Source organism: Parus major, chromosome 18 (assembly GCF_001522545.3).
Source record: "Parus major isolate Abel chromosome 18, Parus_major1.1, whole genome shotgun sequence".
Classification (NCBI taxonomy): Eukaryota; Metazoa; Chordata; class Aves; order Passeriformes; family Paridae; genus Parus; species Parus major.
In genome coordinates, this window is record NC_031786.1 from 7,328,393 (window position 1) to 7,349,277 (window position 20,885).

The 20,885-nt window shown below is 45.4% G+C and overlaps 1 protein-coding gene and 1 long non-coding RNA gene across 2 annotated transcripts in view; both read right to left on the reverse strand.

The window, feature by feature from the left end:
* The window catches only part of ST6GALNAC1 (ST6 N-acetylgalactosaminide alpha-2,6-sialyltransferase 1), an 11,077-nt gene extending 2,690 nt beyond the window's left edge, over positions 1-8,387 (reverse strand). The window contains exons 1-7 of the mRNA XM_015645904.2: positions 7,868-8,387; positions 4,272-4,896; positions 2,524-2,692; positions 2,159-2,330; positions 1,663-1,801; positions 1,219-1,322; positions 572-661 (exon numbers count right to left, since the gene is read on the reverse strand). Coding sequence (XP_015501390.1) covers positions 572-661; positions 1,219-1,322; positions 1,663-1,801; positions 2,159-2,330; positions 2,524-2,692; positions 4,272-4,896; positions 7,868-7,998 — 1,430 coding nt within the window. The 5' untranslated portion in view covers positions 7,999-8,387. The remainder of the gene's footprint in view (positions 1-571; positions 662-1,218; positions 1,323-1,662; positions 1,802-2,158; positions 2,331-2,523; positions 2,693-4,271; positions 4,897-7,867) is intronic.
* A 302-nt stretch (positions 8,388-8,689) lies between these two features.
* Positions 8,690-13,794, reverse strand: LOC117245274. Its single transcript, XR_004499805.1, has 2 exons — positions 13,507-13,794; positions 8,690-9,784 (listed from the first exon to the last, which is right to left on the reverse strand). It is a non-coding gene; the product is annotated as an uncharacterized LOC117245274 (long non-coding RNA).
* Positions 13,795-20,885: the final 7,091 nt, after the last annotated feature.

The window sequence follows — 20,885 nt, forward strand, 5'->3', positions numbered from 1 at the left end:
ATTCTATTCTATTCTATTCTATTCTATTCTATTCTATTCTATTCTATTCTATTCTATTCTATTCTATTCTATTCTATTCTATTCCTATTCCTATTCCTATTCATATTCATATTCTATTTATATTCTAATTCTATTATATTCTACTCTATTCTACTCTACTCTATTCTATATTATCCTATCTTTTCCTATTCCTATTCCTATTCCTATTCCCATTCCCATTCCCATTCCTATTCCTATTCCTATTTCATTACATTCTATTCTGGCACATCAGCAACATTCTTCCTACACCTAAAGTTCCAATTGCCCCTGGATCTCTTTCGGATGCAGCAAACCAAACTGTCTGATGGCTGTTGCTTCTGCAGCTCACAGATTCTGGTTGTTTACCCACCACTAGCATCCCACTGCAGCACCACAGAGAGTTTCAGCTGAGCTCACACTGCTGACACTTATCTCCAAGCTGCTGGTGTGGCAGAACTGTGGTTACAGGGGAGGATGCTGGGAGGAGAGGCCAGAGACAGATGGTGCTAGCCAGGAAAAACAAGCCTGTCAGAGCACTCAACCTGCAGCTCACCTGTTTTTCATGTATCTGAGGAAATCAGGATGAACCACCAGGTATTTGTCCATTGTGAAATCTTTATCGAATTTCTGCCGGGGCTTCTGCCTAAAGACAGGAATGGGGAGACTCAAGATAAGCTCCTACACCTCATCACAGCTGGAAAGGATCAGCCCCGAGGCATTTGATGCACTTGGTGGTAAGAGAGGAACCACAAACACTGTGAAGATATTCTGTAACGTTTCCAACATTATGACAAAGCCTTCATAGCCTGTGTGCATTGCAGAGGAAGAGATCAGGGAGGAGAGGCAACAAAAGGAGACAGGAATATCAAAAGCATGTGTTTGTATAGGCAAAAATTGGTGAAACCAGGCATTCATCCATGAGCAGGCCACACCAGACCAGGCAGCAGCATGTGTTCATCCCCAAAAGCCACAAGCTCTGGCCACACATCATTGAAATCAGCTGCCTCTGGGAAGGAGGTGTATTGACTACAGCAGTGCTCAGAGCTGTGGAGGAAATGAGAGATTTCTGCCTGCAAGTCTGCCAGGGGAGGGAGGCTTTACCCTGGTCTGCTCTTCTGGAGGGTTGAGCACCAGGAGAGGAAAAGAGCACAACAGAGAGCTTGTCACTGGAGGGGTGGAGGGGGCTATAGTTTATTTTACCCGCTGAGGTTCAAGAATCCTTTCCTGATGTCCTTGTTGAACAGAAGAGCGTCCAGCCACTCATAATCCCTTGCTGCCTCCAGGAAGTGAATGTATCTGACATTCTAAGAAAACAAGTGAGCATTAGTGAACAGCACTTCAAAAGAAAATACAACATCTTGTCTCACTGAGTTTCTTGGACACACATCTTCAGTCTGCAGCTCAGTAGCAGAATGGAGAGAGTATCTGATGTGCAGCTCCTTCTAAAGGCTGGGGAAGCACTGACACAACTTGCCACTGCAAACACTCACTCCAAGCCAAGGCAGTGCAGGTCCCCTCACTGAGGGTAATACTAAAAGGGCTGCCTCAGCCTCTTTGCTCTTTTTGGCAAGAGCAGAACTAAAGCACACAGACAAACAGCATCCTGTCAAAGCTGTGCATGCACAAAGCAGAGACCTCACTTACTTTATCTCGTGGGATGTTGCTAAACCCTCTGTGTCCCAAAATCTGAAGAGAGGAAAGCAGGGAGTAGGCTGTGAATCCATAAAAGGAGGTTTTTGTTCCCACATCTTTTTCATAACCCTTGATTACAGCCCCGCTCACCCTGGCCAAGGAAATCAAACAGAGGAGCAGAGTTAGGTGACCACGGAACATTTACATTCCTAATAGGAAAAGACAGTGTTAGCCTGCAGGAAGGGAAGACTAGGCCCATTCTGATTGGCACCCTGATCTGCAGGAGAGCCCCTGCTGTGGAGATGGCTCTTTATGGCTCATTTGTGACCACAGGCTTTGGATCTTTAGTAACTTTCCAATTATTTTTGGACTTTTTATCTCCTGGAATCCATAATTTTGGCACTTGGAAATGAATGGAACACTAGAAGAGATGAAGTGATCCAGCCACAGTTAGGGGCTAGCCACAAAAAAACAGCTGTGCATCTGCTGAGAAGGGAGGCTGCCTTACCTGAAGACATAGTCATGGGAGTCAATCTCCTGGCCCATCCCAGAGTTATTCAGTATTCCTCCATTCCCCACGACAGCACAGCTGATGCACGTGGGCACACTGCTGTCACGGCTGGCCAGGAGCAGCTGCTGGTGGGGCTTTGGGGGCAGCAGGGATATGACTTCCTTTACCACTGTGAAGGAAACACAGTGGGGAGTTATCAAGAGCCTTTGGGATGGACACAGTGAAACCACCAGAGTTTCCACCATGAGATCCTCCTAGACTGATGCCTTTGATGTGGAGATGCTGCAAACCTCCAGTTACTCAGCATAAAGTTCCTGTTGGGAGTCTGAAAGTCCCATCCTGGCAAGCCCTGAGGGACTCACGTGAATAATTCAGGTCCATGAAGCCATAGGGGGGTATAAAATGCTCCAGGCGGTTCCATTCACTGTCATTGAAGTACCTCTTGTCTATGAAGAGTGTGATACTGGGCAGGAAAAGATCCCGAAGCCAGTCAGACTTGGCAGCCCTGGCCCTCACTGATTCAGAGCAGGTCTTGAAAAACAAAAAGGAAACAGGAACAACTGATGAGCAGAGGAGATAAACCTGAGTGCCAGTCCTTGTGTGCCTGTCTGTGGCAGGGCCAAAGAGAAACACAGAAACTCCAGTGGTACCTCATCCATTCCCCTCATAATCCCCATCACCAGGAACAGGAAGCACAATTTTAGTGCTACATCCATAAACAGCTGGTGAAAAGTCACCTACAAGGGAGCCAGGATGACTCCAAGTCTCTGAGACTTTCTTTTTCAGAGCAACAGGCCTGTCATGCTTAAATGTTTTACTGGCTTTGGGCCTCATTAGCTGATGCAAATTAACATTTGCAATAGGTCTAACCTAAATGCATAAAAAAAAGCTGTAATAAGAGTATGCTACAATAATATATACATGCTATAATGAGCAGTCCCTGTTGGCAACCTCACAAGGTCCTGATAGTGCACCCAAGGAAACATTGATGAACAAATGAAATCAGATCACCACTGCCATTCCCTTTAAGTGAAAGAAGAAATGTGCAACAACTTGTTCAATGTCCTAAATAAATCAGTGAAATGTGCATCTGAGAAGGGAATCCAATCCAGCTTCTCCTACAAGGTGGGGGTCTCACTGCAGCTGGCAAGAGTGAGGCTGTGTGTGCAGATGGAAAGCAAATAGTTCCACTACACTGAATGTTCTGCTGAGTCAGTTTGAGCTCTACTTTCTTAGAGACCTTCCCCAAACACCTACTGAAAGACAAAACAGAGACCAAATGGACCCTCACGCCCAACTCAATTCCCCAGCTATGGCTGCCAAAGCCTTGCTGAGTGCTGCATGGCTGGGCTGGGCTCTCTGCAGTGGATGAGGATGACAACCCTGTAACAGCCTGAGGAGACAGCCCTCATTCTGCCTGTCACCACAGGAGCACACTGAGGACAACACTGTCAAGGGTTTCATGGTGACAATCATTTCAGTCACAGCATATTTCATGTCCAGAAACAGGGACATTCCCTTCTGTTCAAGCAGGTACTGTCTTGGTACCTCTTGTGCCTCCAGAGCTAGACTGGATCAGCACCAGAGGAACAAGGGAAAACTCTCATCATGTAGGGAATTAAGGAGGGGGGAGTTTCTACAGACTCCCTCTCTCTGCTGAATTACAGATCAGGTTTGGGAGGGAGACACAGCATGTGAGAAGGTGACCCACCTGTTCCAAGCCTTCCAGAAACAGGGGTGCCAGGGAAAACTGCTCTGGGTAAGTTTTACAAAGAGTTACCAGCATAGGATGGGGGACAGAGACAGTATGAGACACCACAACCTGTCCCATCTGCTTGCTGAGAACTCTGCTGTAGTTTACTCCTTTCCTAAAGGCCCTGTTCCTGGACATTAGTAGTTACGAGTTGCTCAAATTTAATTAACCTGCATCTTCATGTGAATGCAGATGTTGTATGTAGAGGTCTTCCTGTCTAGGTCCCACCAGCACCTGCATATACCAGTGAGTGACCTACCAGCTCTGAAATCATCCTCAGCTGCAAAAGGCACACATGCCCAGGGGCCAGCAGACAAGGAGGTCAATGGGGAAGCACCATTCTTGGTGACCACCTACCGAGGGTGGGGACGAGTTATCCAGCAGGTACTTGTCCTCAAAATCCCACTGTGGCTCAGATTTGAAGTTAGCAGCACTCAGTTTCCTCTTCTGTGTCACTGCAGTAGCCTGAGGAACAGGTCTTACAGTTTTCATTGATGCTTTGGGTTTTGCTTGGTCTTTGGATGTGTTGTTCTCATGTGCTCCCTTCATGCCAGAGTTTGGTTTCACTGTTGCCTTCTCCATGCCTCCCTTCTCCCTGGGAAGTGGTTTCACTGTTGTCTTTTCCTTGGCTTCTTCCACCTGTGGAGCTGGCCTCACTGTTGTTTTCCCCTTGTTTCCCGGCACCATAGGGGTTGTTTTCACTGTTGTCTTCTTGATTCCCTCCAACTGGGGTGGTGGTTTCACAGCCATGTTCTCCTTGGCTGCCTTTATGCTCATAACTGGTTTCATTGTTTTCTCCTGCTCCTCATTTCCTTTCCATCTTGGTGCCTTCTCCACCACATCTTTGAGTCTTGTGATGTGTCCTCCCAAAGTCACCTTTAAAATGCTCCTGGAGTTCCCATTATCAGAACAGTTCAAACCCTGTTGCTTTTGGGTGTCCACTTGTTGTGTATCTGGGGCATGTTGGAAAATGTTCTGTTTCCTGAATGAAATCAAAGGAAAAGCAGATACATCACACACGCTTAACACTGAACACCCTTCAGCCCATTTATAATGCTCTTGACTCTGAGCCTCTCTCTGTGCTTTAGAGCAATTTCATTTTAAACTTTGCCAAAACGTTATTCAACTTCCTACACCATTCTAGCCTGAATATTACTTATCTCCCCACTAGGCAAATCCCAGAGGCACACATTCTCTCCTCAGCACTTGGCACATGAAACATTCACACTGGCAGTAGCAGCCAACCAGTACAGCCCAGCTTTGCCACGCACTGGGCAGGCCCCCTGGCAGTGTCCCCAGAGCACTGCGGGGTTGGTTTGGAGATCCTGGGCTCTGGGCATGGCACACACCATGGAGGCAGCCATCTGCCTCTCTCTTCTGCCAGCAGAGCCCTGTGCTTCAGCAACAGAGCATGAAGACCTTCCAGAATTCAGGAAGGGAAGTCTAAGAAGAAGTGAAACTCATTTCTTTACCCTAAATCACCTCTTGAGCTTTAGGGGCCACAGGGCACTTCTTTCTCTCCTCCTCCACTTTGGTCAGGTAATGCAAGGGCATCATACAGCACTCACCAGGCACATGTATCTGAAGGCAGACACTGTGAAGCTATTAAAATGTAAAATCTCTACATTTTTAGCATTTGCCTCTAATATTGCAGCTGCCCTGTTGCCTGATTCAGAGGCACAGGCAGGTACAAGGTTATCACAGGAGGCCACATCTGCTGACAGCAGAAGAGCCACTTGCAACAAAACTGTGCTGAAACCCAGAAAAAAAAAATCAAGGCAGAAGTGGTGGGGTTTTGTCCTAAACATTCCCTCTTCTCTGCACAAGGCTGGAGGGTAGACAGGAAAAAGGAAGGTGAACAATATCTGCAGCTGAGCTTTTATGTACAGCAAAGCTTTTCAGGATAAACCAGCATGGCTGTGGCAGCCTGATTCCACACTCATGTTCAGCCGTTGCATGACGCACTCGTTTCAGAATGCTGTGGATTGCTTCCGAAGTGATAAATGGAAGAAAAAGCACTTCTGCAGATAACAGGCTGCAGATAGCAGCTCAGTTGCTGCTGAAATTTGATGGATGTCATATCACTCTGAAAGTGTTCAGGAAATTATCAACTAAGGACGCTTTTAAAAATCATTTTGTATGAGATAAATACATGAACCTTTGCAAGGCTGAAAAAGAGCGGTTGTAGCTATCAGCCTGCCTCTCTCATAATCATTAGCCAGTTTCAACCCAGTGTGCAGCATGTGCTTTCTGTCATGGTGCTTCATGTATAAACTTGCTGTTACTGCTTACTGCCCAGTTGGAGGAAAGATTTTACATGGACAGTCTAAAGAGAAATTTGGTAAGGTAGCTCAGGCAGGTCTTAAATCCCTTGGTGAGATTCTGTTGTATTTTTAATATGATATTTAAAACTTTGAAATTAAAGTGCAGATGATAAATGAAATAGGAGTTTCAGTATAAGAAACCATCCTTCACTCCAGGCTTTCCCTGCATGTGCTCCCTATAGGTGTTCCCTATTTCACTATGTGCTCTTTTGCAGGGCAGATTCTACCTCAGTCTATTACACTTTAACTTCAGTTGTTGTGCCAGAGACCAGAATGTAAAACTGAGAACTCTTCACATCCCAAACCTTGCTCTCTGCAGTCAGACCCACGTGGCCAGGCATTCCTGCTTACACAGGACCCTGCTCTCCTGACCAGCATTTTAAATCCAGACAAATGGTCAAAGTAGCTCTGTGAATTTCAGGCTCTAGAGTCCAGCTGGCAAACAACTGCAGAAGCTCAATGACATTTACTGTCATTTTCCTCCCATTTTACAAAGCCCAAGGACAAATAGAGGATAAAGCCATGAAAATGCTGCTTTGTGTATTCTACGTGACATACAAGATACAGAAATAGAACTGCCACACAGACAACCACACACAGCTCATACCTTGCTGTGTTTTACTTAAGTTGTATAAATACAGGTATTTCCATCCTCTGAAACTACAGTAGAAGGAAATGGCTTCAAGCAGCTGAACATGGAGAGCCAGCTCCAGCTCTGCCACTGATGGGCTATGGGATCACTTCTCTACACCTCCTCCTTCTGTCCTTTCCTTCCCACCTCCCTTGTGCAGATTCCATCCTCTCCAAATTGACAGCTGTCCTCAAAGCGTGGTGTCAAGCTCCTAGAGCTGAGCTGAACTCAAATCACCTCCAGAAGAGCTGCAGATGTTCCCAGACTCACTCCTCTTGCCTGCCCCCACAGCACCAGCCCAGACATTCAGCTGAGAACCAGCCCAACCAAGCCAAGCCAGATGAGCTCACTGGGAGAGCTGGGACCAGGTGAGGGTGGTGGGGAGGCTGGAGAGTGGTGCTTCCTATGCACAGCATCCATGAGCCATATCTGTACTGGGAAAGGCTCAGGTGTCTGCAAGGCCTCATGCAAGGAGTATTGCTCCCTACCAGTGATGCTGGAGACATTCCACACACATTCCTGTAGGATTTACTTGACCATTTATAGAAAATAGATATCAAGATATCATGTCTACATGACACTGATGTCCCAGTATGCAGCATATTTTGTGTTAGGAATCAGCTGCTGAACTTGCCATAAATTCAAAGCCATCCCACCAAATTCACTGTCCAGCAATGCAATCTGGATTAGGGCTGAATAAGGTTCTTTTGGGAGCCAACTGGAAAAGCAAATACTATGTAGTGCCCAAGTATGAAAACAGGTAGGATTAGTGAAGCAAAAGCTGCTTTACAAAAGGAAGCCCTGGAAAATAGTGAGCCAAGAGAAGCAGGTTTTTGACTTTTGACTTGGAGATCTTCCAACACAATGCTCTGCTAAAGTAAAGTGGTTACCTAACTCAAATCAGAAGTGCAAATTGCAGGGTAAAAAAGACAGAGAGAAAAAACGAGCACAACCATCCACACCAGACAGTGCATGCCATGAAGGTACAGGTCCCTTACCTGAAAATCTTTGTCTTCACCAAATCAAACAAGGAGCTGGAATTGACAACGAAGAGGCAGAACTGTGTTACAACACCGAGGCAAATCAGGGCTTTGGCAATTTTCGGGAGTCTTATCCTGGAACAGCGCATGGTGCGATACCTGAGAGTGGCAGAGGCGCTGCTGCCGCTGCCCAAAGGCGCTCGCCAGGCCCTGCCTCACCAAGGTGTGTGGAAGGACTGGGCTGGTCTTCCCTCTGGATTTCCCTATGCACACCCTGTCTCCCAGCATTCCCAGACACTCAGATCCAGTTTCTCAGGCAAGGCATCAGTTTTGTACTGTTCCTGCCTATCACCAGAAGCTTATTCAACAAAGAGCGGGGAAAGGAACAGTTTTTGCTGCAAATAATGGAAGTTTCCTGTAACTTTCTTAATGATGTTGGCCTGCCCTAAAATGGAAACCCTTTATCTCTTCCTGGAAAAAACATCACTGGGAATGCATGTGAACTACGGAAGTGGCCATAGTTACAAACCCAAGATGCTTTCATACCAGCACCTGCCCAAGGTTTTAGACATAACCATACCCAGATATTCTTTATGCAGTAATTTCTTGCAGCTCTGATCCAGAAGCAAACCCTGCCCCCCAAATGCTGAAGCTAGATACACATCCACTTTATTTTGTGGTAGGTTTGAAACAAATCAAAGTAAGACTTGGTGCAAATACACCACAGAATAGAGGAGTTTGTGTTAGGAAAATCCCCAGTCAGTGTGAAATCAATCTTTGGCAGTCCAGAGTACATCACCTCACCAGCAGAGTTTAGGATTTGCAAAAATGAACACCACAGCCAGAGAAATGTTTATTTCTACCAGGGATGTAGTTTTACAACAAAGGGCTATTTTAACTTTTTAAGTTGTGAAACATTAACCCTGAAAGTTCAAGGGGAGATGGACATATTACTTCTTATGCATAGGCTGCTTTGGCACAGCTCTCATAAAAAAATGAAGCTCAGATATAAAAAAAGCTTTTGCTGACAGTATCTCAAATCTCAGAAGCACTCACACTGTTACTGAATACCCAGAGAACTGGAGGTGCCTGTTTTATGTCACAGCAAAGCCAGTCAACAGGTTTCACAACTACAAGACTTTTTTTGTTAATAGGGGTCCCAAAGGGAAATTCTGGAGCTAGGAAACATTTTCCTTTAATCTCCTCCATGTAACGTTACGGCGAAACCAAAAGTCACAAGGGATAGAAAAATTCCTACAAGCAGAAAAATATGGATTTTGTTGCTTTTAAGGATCTGCACTGGTGATTGTGGAGAACTTGTCTGTAGCACTCTCTGTTTAGCAGGGATTGTACTTGGGGGAATATCCAAATCTCTGGCAAGTGCATTAGCCAAAAGCAGGCTTGCTATATGCAAAACAGGACTTTTCACTTTCTTGGTGTAGGAAAAGAAAACCTAACCCCCCATCAGAGTACAGACTTTCACTTCCTAGGAGCATCATTTCCTCACTATCCACCCCCACTGCTGAGATCAGCCTGTCAGAACTGAGGCACCAGGCTGCTTCACTCAGACATGAGGTCAGATTGGGAAATGGGGATGTATGGAACTCTCCAGGGATGACCTGGTGAAAACTGAGGCCAAGAGCAGAGCTGGTCTCTTAAACAGCTCTGTAAGAAAATTGTTGGGATACACAGGGCTCCCAGCCCAAGGTCAGGAAGGTACAAAGTGAAGACTGCACAATGCACAGGGCATGGCCTCTCAAGGGCCACAGCATCCTTTTCCAAATGCATGTTTCTCTGCAGTCCTACCTGCAATTCCACCTGCCAATCCCAGCAGATGCTGCTTCTTTTGTGGTGTAGAGATTTCAAGCCCAGCACTGCTGGTGTGCCCAGTCTTAGTATCAATGCCCATTGCAGAAGTTCTTCTATTCTTCAGTACTGTAAAAATAAGATGACTTTTTTATTTAAGCAAACTGCACCTGGGATCATCAAGTGAAGATGTTTTTTTGTCTTTTTGATCTCCAATAGTCCATTTAATTCCATGTCCACTTCACTACATCCTTAATTACATCCTGGACATATGAAAGGCAGATTCACCTAGCTGTTGGTTTTGTTCTGTTTTTTTTTTTAATTCACAAACAAACTTGATTGTCATTAGATCTTAAATTGTGGATGTGCCAACTGAGCTGGCATTTGAACTGTGCCATAAACTTATCTGTGTACACGTTCTTCATGAGGCTGTGTATCAAATCTTGTTTACTTGCCTGTGCCCTGTGTGCTTTCCACTCTCCCGTGTCTCTGGTCTACAGAACAGAACATCACAAGATGTGCTCAAAGAACAGAACTCTTCTACAGATTGATCCATCTTTGCTGCAGGATAAACTTGTCTTTAAGTGATGTCTACAACCTACCAAACCGGTGTTTGAATGGCAGCCAGTGGAATAAGACTGATTAAGAAGTTGGGGGTGTTTGAATATGTACACAGTATTATTTGATGATATAAGAACTGAGTTATAAGTGGGGGAGAAAAAGAATGACATTGTCTGCAGCATGCAGCTGCTCAGTGGTCATGCCTTGGGGCTAGCAAAGACTTGGCTTGGCAATCTTAGGTTCTTGTTTTTCCCTCCTTGTTCAGCAGTCATCTTCAGAAGCAAATGCTTTCAGGCTGGGAATCTGGAGGGGAAGAAATTAAGAGAGCAAACTCTGCTCAGCTGTTTGTCTTGCTTTCAGCAAATGAAACTGATAGCCCAGAAACTCCCAAGCTTGCTATAATTCCACACTCACTGGCCATTTTCCAGCTAGTTCCTTCCCTTCTGCACCAAACCTTCTCTCAAAAACTAAACAAGCACTCAGAGACAACAGTATTTGTTGAAGTAAAGCCCCCACATCTTATACAGTGACACTTTTAAGATTACCCAGAGTTCTGTGACAGAGTAAAGCCACAGTAAACTGTGCCAGGAGTGAGGGAACAGCTTAATTAGTCAACTGGTTTGTGTTCTCCATGGGCTGAAATGCTCCAGGAGAGAAAGACACAGTGGTTTTGATGGTGGAAAGAGCAAGTGACTGCTCAGTGTCCACAGGGCAGAGCTGCAGAGATTGCAAATCCTTTCAGGTTTTCATTAGTGATGATTTGTGTGCTTGGTGTCCAGCCCCAGCCATTTGATGCCCCATAAAGAAACTGCCTTGGATCTGTGTGGGGACAGCAGATTCCATGGGCCCAACATAGAATATTTCCCCCTCTCCCACTTGGTAATGGGATCATGGGCAGGTTCCTCCAGCTGGTGCCCACACACCAGGGAGTGTCCTTGCCTGGAGGAATCACTGGGAGATGGGGGGTAAGTGCTCTGAATCTGGCCCTATTACAACCAGAGTTGCTGGAACTTGTTTTAGTTCTTTCTGTAAGCGTAGTGAGAACTCAGCTTTTGAGTACTTCCCTGTGGCCACAGCTCTTGCTGATAATTAACCTCCCTGAACAAAGTGGAGCAGACCAAGTCTGCCATCACACAGCCTTTCTGCTCCTCGAGCTCTTCACATTAACCCCATCTCACTGAAATTCTCTGCTCCCAGCATTCCTTCCTCAGACACACAATGCTGAGAAGACTGATGAGCCTCTTCATTTGTGAGAATTTTAAAAAACCACAGGAAAATACACTCCCAGCAACAATGGCTGGAAACATCATCTGGAGTTACACAGGCTGGAAAGAACCAGAGATCCTTTATCCAAATGACTCCCTCAGCAGCTTTTTGTCTGTGCCATCCCAGCAGGAAGCCTAGCACATCACCCCAGAGCTGACAGACAGAGAGACAAACTGACACCACTTCAGGGCTAAGATGGTTGTGGAGTTTTTTCCCCTCTTTTAAAATCTGTTGCTGGAAAGGAAGAAAAGAATCTGTTCCTTGACTGGGAATCTCTCAGAGAGCTGGTCCTCCAAGGAGTAGGGCAGCACTGCAGACAGGTGAAGAGGTAATTTATTAAACTCATGGCTAGTTGGCCTCCCATCAGAAAAGCAGCTTATCCACCTCCTGTCCCTGACAGCTGCCAGGAATAAGAGCATTCAAGAACTCCACTGCTCCAGAGAAAGAAACACAAGAATCACAAAGCCCAAATTCCTCTCCATATCCCTGGCAAAAAGAAAAAAAAAAAAAGCAGGCATATTATCTCCACATGTCATATCTGGCAGCAAAACTCAGGCCCTGCACAGATATGAATTACAGAATCACATCTCTGTGGGGATCCATTAATTTTAGAGCCAGAAGTGAAATATTTCTTGGTAAAGGTCTTTCTCAGACTCTTCCCACTACCTTAACATCAGAAACCATTGCTCTTGACATCTCTGGCAGGACAAATGTGCTATTTGGCATCCTTTGGGGTGAAAAGTGCTGCAGGGAATGCAAGACGTAAGCCTGCTTCTTGAGTGGTATAAATCATCCTGTTCCTGTCTTACACTTGGGAAAATGTGGCCACATAGTGCTTTCCTCTCTGTTCCTGACTGACAGGTGCACCACAGAAGTGCAGTCACATTTTTAGCTGCAAGACTGGGACAGCCACAGGGTCTTGTGAGGAGCTGCTGAAAATCAGATGCTTCTCTTCCCTTCTCTCCCTTTTGTGTATTGCATTCTCTGTAACAGTTCTGCTTTATTTAGATACATACCTAGTGCAACTTATCTCCATCCTTCTCCTGTTAACTTGACAGAGCCTTCTCTCAGCTATGCAGAAAAGGGAAACCTTTGCCATAGCAGATACACACCATCTATCAACCTCATACTTGGAAATCCCCAGGCAAAGTAATTGCTGGGCAGGAGAGCAGCACTGTGCTGCTGTAGTGGAAATGTGAGATCCTGGTGCTCAGGAGGGGCTACATTCTCTCCTGATTCCCTGGGAGATCTTTAGTATCTGTTCAGTCTGGGTTTGTCTCAAAGATTTCAGGAAGGACACCTCTATTCAGTCTCAGCCAGAGCCAAGAGGATGAGCCAGCCTGTTTCTACTAATTATGTGCAATGACATTCATCATCTCCTCCATGAGCTGTACTTCCAAACCATGTGCCACAGAGAAGTCAGGCAGGACATACACTGAGTGCGCTTTTTCCCAGCTCTGCAGCTTGCACCTCAAGCCTTGGGTCCCCATTTGCAGTTATCATCTGAGAATGATCAAGCCTACAAACAGAAATAGTGTTGTTTACACACCACAAATGTGGGTGCTGTCCAGCCCTTGTGTTCATTTCTGTTAACCTGCCATTACCAGATCCAGGATTCCAAGCAGATGTCAGCTGGGTCCTGTCTATCTTTCAGTGTTTGAGCTTCCCCTCTCTCTCCCTAAGCAAACTCCACCACTGCATCACATTCGTTTTATGTGATGCTCCACCCCACATGGCAGCTTGCTCAGTATCTAAGCTCCTCTTTACCCCCTGATATTGTAACCATAAGTAAACACATGTTCAGTTAACTAAAGTAACATCTTAAATGCATAAAACACGCAAGAGCAAGAAGACAAATTGTTCTGTATTAAAATGAGAACTATGAAAAGTTATTATGTTGATTGTTTAACTGTGTGTGTTATCTGTGAAACCATATGGTAAAGTGCTCTGAGAATCACCGAGAAATAACAAGCCCTTGGGTTGACAAACTTCGTGTAATTTACCCTGAAGTACTTGTAAATTACCTTACTGTGGGTCCTTCAGTTGATGTTGAAAGGCAGTCCTGGCTGCCAGGAGGATGAGGAGCCATCCTAAAGCACCACACTTTCCCAGACAGATCTCTGAAATAAACAGAAAGGAGACAGAGCAGTAAAAGCAGTTAATCACGTCAAGAATTTAACCAGGATGGTGCCAACAGCTCTGCTTTTGCCCAAAATGACATAGGTATCTTTTTGCTTTCAGCTTTATCTGTCAGCTTTTATTTTTCATGGCTCCACCACAACATCCTCGGAGCCCTGATGGCTGAAGTCCCCAAGTTCCTGCAGCCCACAAGTCAAAGATGGGCTATTTATTTTGCCACTGCCAAAATATTTCACCATTGTTCAGGAGACCAATCTATTAAAAATATGTTGATATGTCAAGTACCCTACAAACACATTAAAATAACTGCACTGTTTGATGCATGGAAGTTCATATACAATTTGATTTGAGAATTAGCTTCATCTACAAAATGCACATTTGCCTCCTCCTCTTTGAAGATAAATAGGTGGCATCTTACTTGTGGAATTTCACGTGGTTTGCTATCTAATCTAACCAGGAATAAAAACTTCCTGTCTTTCAATGTGGTTAGTCTTTGGGTTTTGTGTTATCCTGTGAAACAATTTCTTGTCTAGGGATTGCAGCTGAATTGAAGGTCAGTTTTCCTAGAAGGCCACTTCCTTTAGTTGTTTACTGTTCCCTGTACAATACTGCATTCAAGCCAGCTTTGTGCTTCTATTGGTACCAACATTTGACAAGGTCTGGCCTTACAACTTCAAGTAAACCAGAAGCAGTTCCATGTATCAGTGCATGCTTTATTAGAAAGGACTTGGTGGCCACCAACACAGCCAAACTGCAGGCCAAACTGAGACATATTCATGCCTGCAGACACTTTTATTTACCTGGCTTGACTCGGAGCAGAGCCTAGGTGATCAAATTTTGTTTCAACACTGCAACTGGCAAGTGGATTTCATACCTGGGGAAGAGATGAGCAGATCACCCTTACACCATCCCTTCCTATGTGCACCTAAACATGACTGGAAATAACCATGGTGAGTGAGTGTAGATACTCAGTACCCCAGCCAACCTTTTCTCCAAAAGTAGGTACATATAATTTTGTCCTATTTTGTGCTCACAAAGAAAGAAAAAGATCTCCTGGAAGGTTTGTTTAAAGAAAAGAAATAAGGTTTGTACAGGGGGGCTTTGGATAATGACACCTGCTGATGACCCCAAGGTTGCTGGGACAGAATCCTGCCATTACCATCACCACATTCACTCCTACCTCACAACAACACGGTGGCTGAGTCCTGGGCTCCCAGATGCCAGCCCCAAGGGTCTGTGTGTCTGTGCCCCCACAGACATTGCAACAATCACTTTTCCTCAGCTGAGTCAGCCGCTATGAGTGCAGAGAGCAGGATAAAGCTCACACCACTTTGAGGCTCTCTGCACTCATTTCTTGTTGAAGAAAGGTGAGCAGGGACATCAGCCCCACCATCATGGGCTTGTCAGTACAAATATCACCGAAGTGCCAAGCACGATGGAGATCACTCCTAGGTGCAATATATCCATATACAAACAAGGATAATCCACCCTTTAGGAAGAAACCATTTGCCACAAAAGGCCACAGGAGGAGCTGGCTGGCTGACAAAGACAGACTTATGTTATGAAGCAGCCTGGGAATGGAGGGGCCATCCAAGACAGCACTGCTGCTGGACACCTACATAAAGAATACACATACTGGATGCAAGTCCTACACCTCTGCCTGGGCACTCAGACATTTTACAAATGGGCTGCTCTAGTGTGGATCCCCCACAAGGTCACATGCTCCAGCATGGGATCTCTCACCACAGGTCACAAGTCCCTGCCAGGACCCTGCTCCAGCTCAGGCTTCCCAGGAGTTCACTGCCTTCTTTCAGGCATCTCCCTGCTCCAGCGTGGGCTCCTGCAGGAGCTGCAGTGGATCTCTGCACCCACATGAACCTGCATAGCTGCTTCACCATGCTCTGCACCACAGGCTGCAGGGGAATCTCAGTGCCTGGAGCACATCCTCCCCCTCCTTCCCCACTGACCTGGCTGTCTGCAGACTTATTTCTCTCACATATTCTGATCCCTCTCCTCTCTAAGTGCAATTACCTCTGTGCATTAACTTTTTCTTCCTTCTTAACTATGTTATCACAGAGGTGTTATCCACCCTGGAGCCAGCTGGTGTTGGCTCTACTGGACATGGAAGAAATTTCTGGCAGCTTCTCACAGAAGCCACCCCTGTAGCCACCCTGCTACCAAAACCTGGCCATGCAAACCCAATACAATCCACAGGGATCATCAAGTGCAACTCCTGGCACTGCACAGGACAGTTCCAGAAATCCAACCCTGTGCCTGAAATCACTGTCCAAACACTGCTTCAGCTCTGGCAGCTTTTGGGCTGTGACCACTTCCCTGAGGAGCTATTTCCTACCTCAGCTGTGTTGCCAGCAGTTTTTAAAAAGCAAAGGAGATGTGTAGGACAGTGCAATTTCCTCAGGAAATTTAGGAACCATCCCATCAACCCACTCAAAGCACTGCAAATTTAACAGTGTTGCTGTGTAGGGCAATTGAAACTGTCATGGTCTACACACAAAATGAGGCCAAACACTCTTGGCTGTTCATGGGCAGCTTGAAAACAGGTAGAAGATAACCTTCCCCCTAAAAACAAGTTTTCAGAATGCCTCTGCTCCTATCTCAAGGCCACTGGGTTCAGACACAGTGGCACTCCTTCACTGAGGTCACACAGCTCCTTCCTGCCACAAGGACAGCAGATGAGGCACAGGAATCCTTTACTGCCGGACAAAAACACAGCCCACAAGAGAAGAAAGAATTGGAAAACCCAAACTAAAATGTTCATGTTGTGCTGCCTGAAATAGAAGTTTTCTTGCTCATGCCAAAAGTCAAACTTCACCACTACAAAGTTGATTTATGTGTGTGGGTGTGAAAATTTTAGTGTGGTCTGTACAGAGGAAAGCTGGGGTTTCTATTTTCTCCATTTGGTTTCTGCTGGTGTTTCTACTGATGCCATGCAGATAACAGCCTGCATTATCCACAGGCTTCTCATCACAGTGGAAAAACAAAGGAAAGAACAGGGAAGAGGCATGGACAATATCTGATCAAACTCTTCAAAACTGAAGTAGGTAAGCACACAGAGAGGAGAGCTTCTGACAAAAAGCCAAAACAAACAGAAAGTTCAGAAATCAGCAGGTGTGAGTCTCCCAAGCCATTTTGACCACATCTTGGAAATATCCAGAAACAATAACACTTCCATTTTAGCTCTAACTTTTAGTAAAGAGTCAGATGCTGGGACAAGCCTGAGCAGTCAGTCATTCCACCTCCTTGCAAGTCTGTTTCCCCAGGCACTCTGGTTTACCCCTCCAGTCCCATCTTCACTAAGTGCCTCTTCCCACCAGAGGTCACAGTCACCTCCATTAGCTGCTGGGCTGTTTCTCCTTAAAAATTAAACAGCTGGATTTTTCAGTGGTCCTTGCTGACATGAACAGACATGCTCCACATAAACAGAGTGGCAGCTAAAGGGAATTCAGGGTGACAGGAGGGATTAAAAAGATCAGTGGTGAACCACTACTGTGTTCAAACAGGTTACAGTAGGATGAGAATTTAAAGCATGAATCTGATGGTGTTATTCATCTGAAGTCATGCCTTCACGTATGAACCCCTGGCATCTCAGAGTCAGACACTCCCTCTGCTGACCTCTGCTTTCCCTGTCTCTGGTTACACATCTCTGCACACATCCCGGCCACCAGTGCTTGATTAGCTCCCCACAGATGCTGCAGGGGACCCGGCTCTGACACAAGCCTGCCCAGGGACAGCAGACACAGCTCTGAGCTGCCACACAGGGGGTTCTACCTGTACCCCATGGACTTCCAAGTGGTTGTCAGAAACAGCTACTGCCAGCAGACTGCAGCTTTCTCTGCAATGCTCTGCTCCCACAGTTTGGGGTATCTGCAAAGAAGGAAGTTGACAGCCAGTTCTCTGATGCTGGAAAGCACTACGAAGTCAAGGCACCATCTTTCAGGAGAGTTACTGAGCCAGTCAGACCTTTCTTACTTAATACAAACTAAACACTTCTACTACTCCTTTACCACCCTCCCATTTCCATAAAAAAAGCATTTTGAGTTAATTTCTACCTCCATCAATTATCAGGAGTAGAACTGAGTCACAGGCAGTTGCAAAACAATACTTTACACCACACGGGCTGCTAGTTTTCTCTCTGATAAAAGGGTTATAACAATGTTGACAAGGAAGACAAATGACAGAGGCAATGATCCACAACGTCCTCTCCTCCTTAAGGACTGCAGTTATATCTTTATGACAGAGTTATAAAACAAAACAATAAAGTTCCAAGACCATTAGGAAAAGGTCACGCACATTACAGTAGGAAATACCTATTTCAGATCTTATCTGAAGCGATGAAGACAAACAACATTCAGAGTCTTGGCCTCTGGAACGTCAGCTTCCTCAAAGGCATGTGCCTTCTCTGCCCCCACAGTGAAGTTTAATCAAGACTGAAAACAAGGGGGGGTTTTTTTTGCCCTGTGAGTCCAGGCCAGCTCAGTGCACTCCCTCGAGCCAACAAATACTCATCCCACACGTGAAATGGAGCTGAACTCTTGGTGGCTGGGGGATCGAGGGAAGTTTTAAATAAGATACTAAAAAAACCTCCTGGTCCTGACCAGGAGGAATTGCTCAGAAAATGTGGTATTTCTCATCAGTAGTCATTAGCTAAGTTTTGCCAGTCTCAGGAATGCGGGAGAACGGGTGGATCACAACATATGAGATTTGTGAGAGATTTGCGAATAGAAAAGAACTGAGCACATCCTTAACCCTCCCCGGAGCAAACAGCACCTGAAATGTTCAGTCGGAGCTCTGCGGGCCCTCTCTGCTGTTTTTACAACACAACAGCACCATCCAGAGGATAAACACTGCTGGCTCTACCTCTCCCACCACATTATCTTTCCCTAGACTTGCAGGATATGAGCTTTATTCCAACTGGGAGCACTGTACGTTGCGTTCAGGTTACCCTTGAGTAAGCAAATGTGAGCCATTGCAGGAGAGCAGTAATAAAGATCTCCAGAAAGAACCCCACGTTGCACTGCCAGGCAGCACCATCTCTCTCCAAGTGTTCCTTCCTGCAGGGCTGCAATCTCTGCACCAGGTAGAGGAGGAAAAACCACGCTGTAAGGACTCATCATCCCTCACCTTGATTTACCACAGGCAGTGGTGGTGGGGTGAGTCCCTGGATGCACAGGGAGGAGGCTCACAGCCTCCCTGCCACGCTTGGCCCAGTCCCACTTGCCGATTTTGGAGATGTGTTGAGGCTGTTTGTGCTTCCCCAGGGTGATGTCAGCTGGTTGGCTCATCTCTCCCTGTAGCAGCAGCCCTAACTTGCTTCAACGCCTGAAAAGTCACAATCCCCACAGCAGGTTTGGCGCCAGCTTCTCATGGAAAACAAAATCAATTATCTCCTTCCTTTGAGACAAATGAAGATGAAACAAACTATGAAATACTTCCACTTTGTGTTTATTGTTCCCAGTGCAATTTAGCAGTTGACAAATGGGAGCATTCCCAACAGCTGAGCACACCATCACAAACCTCAGTGGCTGCATTCCTGACCTACTTTGGGAATTAAGAAAGTATTTCAGACAGGAGAATTTCCCCTTTAGGTAAAAAAAAAAAAGTGTCTTACAGCTACACTATTCCAGAAGTGTTGGATGGGATCCAGTGACTGTATGAGCTGAATAATATCTACTGGAAGTTTAAAAAAGAGAAACAACAAAGCAAATCACAGGGTCTTTCCATGGTTTGCTCTGTCCCTGTCCTAGCACAAAATCAGATTCAAATCCATGGCACTGGCACTCTATCCCCATCTCCTGAGCCTATCTTTAGGAATTCTTATCATCTACTGCTGCTTCCAGAACTTGTAACCTCAGCTGCTTCATTTGATGTTTAGAGAGACAATTCACAAGATAATTCCTAGGGCACATCAAAATCCCTAAGAACACTCACTTTTGTGAAAACAGCTTTAGTCATATTATGCAGAAAGAATTAAAAACCCCAAATACCACTCAGTTGTAGAAGGTAGACCACTGTACACCACTGTACATTTTTCACCACCTCTGAGGTTATGTTGGTCAGAAAACGTTCAGAGAAATGCAGACAGAAAAGGCCTCAGTGCTGAGGGGGTTACTTTTTATACAGTCCTCATATCAAAATGTGATTCACCAACAAAGGTGAATTTTGTGATTCACAAAACAAAGGCAGTAAAAGTGAAGCTTCTTTCTTAAAACAAGAGCTGCTTGTGCCCCACATTCCCTGCTTGATTACTGCCCAAATTCCCCACAGGTACCATGTACAAAAACTTTCAGAACGAGTTATTTCACCTTCCAGGGGAAATTATATCATCTCAAATGGATTGTTACCCACATGATTTTTGAACTTTGTTCCTTTGTTCTTACGGGGATAAATCTTGACTATTTTAAATTAATTCCCTGCCTGGCAACAATGATTAAGAGACACGAGGGAGTTAGAAGGGTGAGGCAGGAAGGAAGTAGTGGGGTGTTTTTTAGTGTTCTAACTCCAAAGCTGGTCTGGAAACTCCAGCTTGCTCTCCTCTGGTGGGTATTAGTGAAGAATTTTGCCTTTGGCTCATTCTGAGAAATACCCCTGAGGAATTTATTCAAAATATTTGACATAGTTTGCAAAAAATCCCAGAATGTCCTGAACAGCACAGGAGGCAACACAAGGTGGGAAATAACCTTGTAGGTGCAAAGGTTCATGCTGTGTGTGGGGCCCCACTCTTTCCAATCTATAACTATTCTACATTTCTTTCCAAGAAAAGGACAGTGCAAACCCACCTCTTCTCTTGCAGAGACTTTATCAGCAAGGTGTGAGTGCTGGGACAAGCCCAACTCCCTGAACTGATACTAGCTCAAGATGGGGAAACACCTGCATTCACATCATGGAGCACAAGGTTCACCAATTGCAGAAGCAACCCATGCAAAAAGCTCATTTAAACAATCTGTAAAGAAATCCAAGATCCCTATAAAAGCTACCTGCACAGCCAGAAGGGAATTCTGTTCATTTTTATCTTCCCCTGCCTTTGCCTCCCCCACCTATCAAATTCCTTTAGCGAATCATTCCAGATTATTTTTTAAAACCTGGATCTCTGATGGACGTGGAAGATGTCTTCAACTTGAATTATCTGTCTCCAGGCTGAATTCTCTCACTTTTTGTAAATGTAACTGATGTCATCATGTAGCTTCTAATAACTTCTGCAAGAGAAGATGCTCCATGAGGAAAAGGCAAACTTTTGTTTCTTATC